Here is an 8,186-nt window from a genome sequence, read left to right as displayed (position 1 = left end):
ATCTCTTTATATATTTAACAAATTAAAAATTTAAATATTCTGCATGACAAATTTAAAATTAGAAGATCCAAAGAATATTTAATACATTATACGCATCTTTAATTTAGAATCTAAAATTCAAAATTTTACTTTTATTTCTTAAATTATGCGTACTCAAACTAACAGTAAACCAAATGACAAAACATAAAAAGGTTTTAAAAAAAAAGTCTAGTTGTATTCCAGCCGTTATCCAACTCATTCCATTTCGGTGTCGGCCATTTGTCCCTCCTTTTAACACCTTCTCTCTACCCACCAATTCTCCCGGCCAATTTCACAATTGTAGATCCGATTTCGCGTTCCGAATCGGATCCGGGTCAAACCAAAATGTCTTCATCACGTCGGCTCCGAGATCTCCAAGCCCAACCCGGCAACAAGATCTGCGTTGATTGTAATCAAAAGAATCCTCAATGGGCATCCGTTTCGTATGGTGTCTTCATGTGTTTAGAATGTTCAGGCAAACACCGTGGTTTAGGTGTCCACATCTCATTTGTCCGATCCGTTACTATGGATTCATGGTCCGAAATCCAGATCCGAAAAATGGAGCTCGGTGGTAATGAAAATTTCAATAAATTCGTTTTCCAATACGGTATTCCAAAGGAAACCGATATTGTTACTAAATACAATACTAAAGCTGCTTCGATTTACCGTGATAGGATTCAATCCCTAGCTGAGGGTAAACCCTGGAGGGACCCACCTGTTGTTAAGGAAACCCTAAAAGTGGGACCCACTACTAGTGGAAATGGTGGTTGGGATAGTTGGGATAATGATAGTAATAGTAAAGATATGAGGAGGAATAACACAGTTGGGGATTTTAGAAGTGGTGGTAGTAGTGGTGGTGCACCGTCTAGGTCGAGGTCGACTGCGGATATATCCAAGGAGCAGTATGAGGCGTCGGCTGCGAATAAAGATAACTTTTTCGCGAGGAAAATGGCCGAGAATGAGTCGAGGCCGGATGGGTTACCGCCATCTCAAGGAGGGAAGTATGTGGGGTTTGGATCAACACCTGCACCAATGCCGGCTAGGAATATTGGGAATCAGCAAGGGGATGTTCTTTCAGCTGTTACTCAGGTATACAGCCTTCGATTACGTTTTACATGGCGAGATTTTATTGGACGTAGATTTATATGTTAATTTACTTACATATATTATGTTATGAAAAGTGATCTGGGGTTAGATATATCTGATCAAAGTAAAAAATGTGAGTAGTTAGGGGTCGTTTTGGTTGTCGATTAGGAAGTGAGTTATTCCTGTATTAAAACCAACATAACTAGTACCACGTTTGGTAGCATTTTAGTTGTTAGGTATAAAATGCAGCACACCAAATATGGTGATTGGTTTATATGAGGGTGTTTGACTGGGCATGAAGTTTAAGAAAGAAAGGAAGACTTTTGAATCTTGTGGTCTAAAACACGTAACAAAGATACTACTCCTAGTGCAGAAAAGAAATCCGTGCGCAAGCTACTAACCCTTTACCCTTATACTCGATCTCCACACCCTCCTATTCAGGGTCATGTCCTCGGTAAGTTGAAGTTGCACCATATCCTGCCTAATCATCTCTTCCCAAGACTTTTTAGGCCTACCTCTCCCTCTTCTCAGCCCAACCAGGGCCATCCTCTCTCACCTCCTCACCGGAGCTTATGCGGGTCTCCTTTGCACGTGTCTGAACCATCTCAACCTCCCTTCCTTCCTGCATCTTGTCCACTACGGGGACGACTCCTACCTTGTCCCGAATCACTTCATTTCTAATCTTATCTCTCCTGATACGCCAACATATCAATCTCAGCTTTCTTATTTCTGCTACCTTCATCTTTTGGACATGAGCTTTCTTAACAGGTCAACATTCTGGCCCATTCAACATAGTTGGTCTAACCATCACTCAGTAGAACTTGCCTTTAAGTCTTGACGGCACTTTCTTATCACACAAAACGTCTGGAACGAGCCTCCATTTCATCCGTCCCGCTCCAATACAATGTGTGACATCCTCATCAATCTTCCCATTACCTTGGATAACTGACCCCAGGTACTTGAAACTACCTCTCTTGGAGATGACTTGGGAATCAAGCCTCACGTCCTCGTCCGCTTCTTGAGTTACGTCACTGAACTTGCACTCCAAGTATTATTCTCAGTCCTACTCAACTTGAAATCTTTAGACTCCAGGGTTTGTTTCCACACCTCCAGCTTTATGTTAACACCGCTTCACGTCTCATCAATCAAAAGTATGTCATCTGCGAATAGCATGCATCATGGCACCTCCCTTGAATGTGTCGCGTCAGGGCGTTCATTGCCATCGCGTCGGATCCCTGGTGCAGAACCACCATGACCGGAAAGGGTTCCGAGTCACCTCCCACTGTCCTCACTTGGTCTTGGCTCCATCATTCATGTCCTTAATCTCTCTAATTTGTGCTATGGGGACACGTCTAGCTTCCAAGCCTCTGCAAAGAACCTCCGTTGGGAGTTTATCGTATGTCTTTTCTAGGTCAACAAACACCATACGCAGGTCCCTCTTCCTCTCCCTCTCCCTATACTGCTCCATCAACCTCCTCACGAGGTGAATGGCTTCTGTGGTTGATTGCGCTGGCGCTGGCATGCATCTGAAATGGTTCTCTGAAGTAGACACCTTCCTCATACGCACTTCCACTACTCTCCCACACTTTCATCGTATGGCTCAACAACTTGATACCCTTGAGTTGTTGCAATTTTGGATATCTCCCTTGTTCTTGTACGCTGGAATCATGCCAGGGCGATCCCTGCATAGCTAATCACTACATTATAAATACCTGCGTAACTCAACCAGCAACCAAACGGCCCCTTAATGAGTATGAATGTGAAAGTTGTATAAAATTTGTCAAAACAATTTAAGATATATGGAAAGAGTGCCATATAAATTGGGACATTGGGAATATTATTATACATTGTAGAGTGAACTGATTGTACCTGTGCTGTTCTATGTTTACTCATTTGTAGCTGATGGAGTTGTGGTGTGGTATGTGTAGGGATTTGGCAGGCTATCTATGATAGCTGCCACAGCAGCACAATCAGCTGCAAGTGTGGTTCAAGTGGGGACAAAGGAGTTGACTTCTAAGGTATTTTGATTTTCCTTCTGGATTTAAAATTAATGGTTGTGTAATGGTGTTCTACTTTCGGTACACTTAATTTTTTAATTCGCAAGAGATATCTATCTCTCTTGATTCCTTTTTGTTTTTTCGATAATGTAATGAAAATTTTATTAAAGAATAGCACCCTGAGAGTGCGATGGATAAGTAGTACAACCCCAACAATAAGCATCTTAGGACACTAGCTACGCTACTTATGGAAAGAACTAATGAAGTTAAGACACAATTTATCCTTTTCACGTCTATTTATTGAGTAATGTTTTGAAGGTATGAGGAAGTATCTTGAGGTTACTAGAAAAATGGTGAGTTCTGCAAAGAGCTCTGGTTGATGTAACCATGATAGAAGAAGAGTAGAAAATTGAGTACCTAATTTTTCCAATATGGACAGCGGGTTATCCATGTCGACTTCCCAGTTGCTTTCTTTTATCAAGTTATTGCTTTTGTAGGTTGATGACTTGAACTCTATTTAAATGCTAGTGCTCTGGGATCATAGCTCTAATTTGGATTGGAAAATTCATTTTCAAGTGAAAAAGCAATATCTATGTGCTATAAAGGGATGCTTTTATTTACGCTTGAACTCACATATCATTGTGTTAAACTGCACAATAAGTGTTTAAATAATATCTGAAGTTTTGCACTTTGTTGATTTTTGAGGACATCTGAGAATGAAAGGTTGAAATTTATTTGTGTTGCAATGATGGAAATGGTTACTGCAAATCTTCTATTGTTAGTATACTTATGTTTAACTGGATAGATGGTATTGCCAATATTCTGTTCATTGCGCTTGTTAAAGCTATCTATTAATAATCATTAGCTGATGACTTCACCTCTTCATTTGCTTTAATATGTTCAATAATATTTTCTTTGTCTTTTAGATACCCCTTTAAGCATTTCTAATATTATGAGGTTATTTCACTTAGTTGATAGGACTCAGGTGAGTTTGATGTTATGCTTTAATCGTTGAGGTAGATTTCCAACAATATTCTGCAGGAGTGAATGTTGGACCTGTAAGACTTAACATATCCACAAGGTGAGTGCTGTAGAATTTTTTTTGGGGGGATAATGATGTGGTAAAAAGCAAATTTTGAGATGCAAATGCTTACTGCAAATCTTCTATTGTTATTATATTTATGTTAAACTGGATGGATGGTATTGCCAATATTCTATTCATTGCACCTGTTAAAGCTATTAATTATCATTAGTATATTGATGACTTCACCTCTTCATGTGCTTTAATATGTTCAATAATATTTTCGTTGTCTTTTAGATATCCCTTTAAGCATTTCTAATATTATGAGGTTATTTTACTTAGTTGAAAGGAGTGATTGTTGAGGTAGATTTCCAACAATATTCTGCCGGAGTGAATGTTGGACCAGTAAGACTTAACATATCCACAAGCTTAGTGCTGTAGAATCTTTACTGGGGGATAATGATGTGGTAAAATGCAAATGTTGAGATGGATGTGCGATTATACAAAGATTAAACAAGATCAGAAATGATCAAATGTTATAGAGAGGGAAAGTAGTACACATAGAGGATACAACAATGAGAAAGTCACCCAAGAACAAGTTTTGTTCATTAGAATTGCAAGTCATTTTTTAGAAGGTAAATAATAGAGTTGCTACTCATTTTCTCTTAAAATTTCTGTTATACACTTTAAGAATAACATCCAGAAGCAAAGAAAGCTTGCAAACTAGTTGTTAGAGTGGCAAAATTCTCGGATTTTAATTTCTTTTATTTAAGAAGGGACTATATTCAGTCAATATCAAACACACGAGTTATAGGTGATGTCAAAGTTAAGTTTGACTCATATAATCTTTCTTTAGTGCGTGTAGGAGGGAATGTGAAAGGGATGGTTCTTCATTGTGGTTAAGGTGGTGTTTTGCTTAAAATGATTTCCCATCTTTGGTGATTACTGTTACCTGTGTTGGTGAGAGCTGGTAGTACTCGAAGGTGTAGTCGAGGTGCACACAAGCTGGCCTGAACATTAGGGTTATGTACTAAAAAGAATATAGGGTTGTTCTAGGGATGTGAACAGGCTCCTAAAACGGTATATGTGAGGATCTTCGTGGCATACTTTGAGGTGTTCCGGTTTGATTCTTGATCTGCAATGAATGGAGCTGAAAAGTACAGAATGAAGAGAGAATTATCCTAAAGAAAGTTCTTATGGAGTTCCTTAAGAACAACCCTTTGAGGTAACACCCAAGGTGATTGTCTGGTGCTCAATGAAGTGAGTGTAAATCTTGGAGACCAGAGTTCAATTCCGAGACTCCGAGCCTTGGTGGATAGAGTTATCTGGTACTTGTGTTGGTGGGAGTTAGCAGGTACCTGGTGAAAAGTCGAAGTGCAGACAAGTTAGTGTAAAGATTACTTATAGGAATAAATATTTCTATAACCTCTATCTTAAGACTGGAATTAAGTCAGGACAATATTGAATAATATAACATTAGATCAACTAAGTTGATGCTGAGTACTTGCAACACTTACATATACCAAAATCATCTTTGGTTGCTACAAGATTATGCTGCTTAATTCAATCAATCAGCCACTATGGCTCAATCAACAAATTAGTTGGGTTTTCTACACGGCTCCTTTCTATTCAATCTGCACAACACACCGTGTACTTGCTACAATCAGCCTTTTTTTTATTCGGACTTTGAGCTGATTATGCTTTGTGAAGTTCAAATATGTGCAATTATAAACTTTACTTATTAGTTTGTCCAAATGCAGTGCTTAAGGGCTTTAGCAATCGGTTTCGAACTATTTTGCTCGTCTTCCACTTATTTGTGTTGCTCTTAGTCTGCTGGTTCACTTAAGTGAGTTGTAAGTTGGTGCAGATTTAGCTGGTCTTTGTGAGTTAATATGCACTAGGATAATCCTTTAAACCCCCAATTTTCATCTCCAAAAAGGTTGTTGAGCGAGGTGTCATCTTTCAGTAAAGATATTCAGCTCTAGTCAGAAACAGCATAAATTTTTTACTCTAATTATTTAGTGTTAGGGTTAAAGAACAAGCTACCTCCCACAGAGATTCATGTTGTCTTCTGCTAATTTCATGTAAACTCGGTTTTGAGATGGCCGTTCCGGCGTTCCCTATATCAATGAAATGACTATCTTGGGCACCTATATGATAAACAAAGTCCTTGCCACTGCAGAGTCACAAGTGTTTCTGCATTTCTCTGCTATATCAGTGTAACACCTTAAGTGCTTCTTCTGAAAATATTTAACATCTGATTCCTGTTTCGGGATCGACCCTTTAATTTTCTTTTTTATGTTTCCTTTTCGTTCTGCTTAATTTCTGTAATTGTCCAGGAGAAGTGGTACACTTGCATGGAACTATTTTGACCAATGGTGGTCCCTATAGTTCCTAAGATATATTCTTCGTAGGAGAATAGAGTTGCTATTTGATGGATAGATATAATTCCATTTGCTATCATGTGCTTTAATTGAACTGGAGTTAGTTTCTATGCTGCCCGATATAGTATTTGGTTTTTAGTCCCTTTTCTATCAGGAGTCTATAAAGTTCATCCTTGTATTCCGCAGGCATGAGAAATGCTGTTTGAATAAATCAATTGGCTGTTTTCATCTAAGCTTAGAAGTGTCTCTCTCTGAAGTTGTTTAGGTGCTTGCTTGCTTATAGCCTGCTCTTCAGTTATATTTATTTATATTACGTTTTTTATTTTTTTATCAATCATATAGTCTACATTTCATCTCTGCTATATCTAGTGTTTAGACAAACAAGCAGTGGAGTTGAATGATAAATTGATAATTGCGATGCATGTGCTAATCCTGTTCTTGCAGGTGAAAGAAGGTGGATATGATACCAAGGTTAATGAAACAGTCAATGTTGTCACGGCAAAAACAAGTGAGATCGGACAAAAGAGTTGGGGTATCATGAAAGGAGTCTTGGCTATGGCTTCGCAGAAGGTAGAGGAATATGCCAAGGACAGTCCAGCCTGGAAGAATGATAGCTGGCAACGAGGTGAAAGCGAAAAGAACGGCTATTATCAGGAGTTTAATCAGGATTCTAAAGGATGGAATGCTTCTGGAGGAGCCCAGTCCTCTGGGAGGAATAATTCTGTCAGCTCTTCATCGTGGGATGATTGGGACAATGAAGATAAAAGCAAAGTAAATTCTACAAAAGGTGCGGCAGCGTCCAACAAGAATGATGACTGGGCTGGATGGGATGATGGTCAGGATGATGGATTTGATAATCACTATCAGAGTGCCTCCAACAATAAACATGCTGGGAAATCAGATTCCAAATGGACCGATGGAGGTTTCCTCTGACGGCGGTGCATGCTAAAGTTTCTCTTAGTAATTTTTTGCCCTTCCAGATTCTATTTTCTCCATGTCTTATTGGAAAGGATTTATGTCTGAATATAGTTGATATTTGTACCATTGTCAGCAGGTTGGGTTAATTGCTCCTCCTGTAAAAAAAGAAAGCAAAACCAAACATAATTAGACTGTTGTTGAGGACCATTATTCGGAGCTAAAAACATTTAGTTTACATTTGGATTTGTAAAGACCATTTTTGTAATTCTATTTTATTCCTGTTTCTGTCCTATATATTGTAGATTTTTCGCTTGTTATGTCTCATTCTTCTGTGTTGCATATGGACATGTAAGATCTTGGATAAATGGTTTTGGCAGCTCAACATCTTCGTCTGGCCCTTGAATTGTATGTTACCGGTAATTTATGCACTTAGCAATTTATGTCACTCTGAGTCTCTGTTAGTTCCTGCTTTGACTGAAGTTTACTTAAAATTCGAACTTAATGATACATAAATTCTTGTATAACTGAATGTTGATATTATTTGATATCGCTAACTTATTTCTATACCATTAACCAAACGACTTATAACTTAATTACACAGTTTTCGGCTTTGACGGTTCCATTAAAACTCTTATTTTGATCGGGATGCCAAGTTTGGGGATACAAGTTCAAGCGGCTCTCTCCACTTATTCACCAAGTTGCGGTAATATGGTGGACTGTCGATTAATTTAATTTAATTTAATTAACCATTAGAATTTTGAA

The 8,186-nt window shown here is 38.4% G+C and overlaps 1 protein-coding gene across 1 annotated transcript; it reads left to right on the top strand.

Moving 5' to 3' along the window:
• Window positions 1–225: 225 nt before the first annotated feature.
• LOC132057169 (probable ADP-ribosylation factor GTPase-activating protein AGD6) lies at window positions 226–7,741 on the top strand. The gene is made up of 3 exons (XM_059449635.1): window positions 226–1,107; window positions 3,033–3,122; window positions 6,951–7,741. Exons 1-3 carry the CDS (start codon window positions 364–366, stop codon window positions 7,437–7,439), a joined length of 1,323 nt encoding a protein of 440 aa, XP_059305618.1. The 5' UTR covers window positions 226–363; the 3' UTR covers window positions 7,440–7,741.
• Window positions 7,742–8,186: the final 445 nt, after the last annotated feature.

Source organism: Lycium ferocissimum, chromosome 5 (genome assembly GCF_029784015.1).
Source record: "Lycium ferocissimum isolate CSIRO_LF1 chromosome 5, AGI_CSIRO_Lferr_CH_V1, whole genome shotgun sequence".
NCBI lineage: Eukaryota > Viridiplantae > Streptophyta > Magnoliopsida > Solanales > Solanaceae > Lycium > Lycium ferocissimum.
The sequence above is the reverse complement of the archived record's forward strand: the minus strand, read 5'-3'. Positions and strand labels throughout refer to the sequence as shown.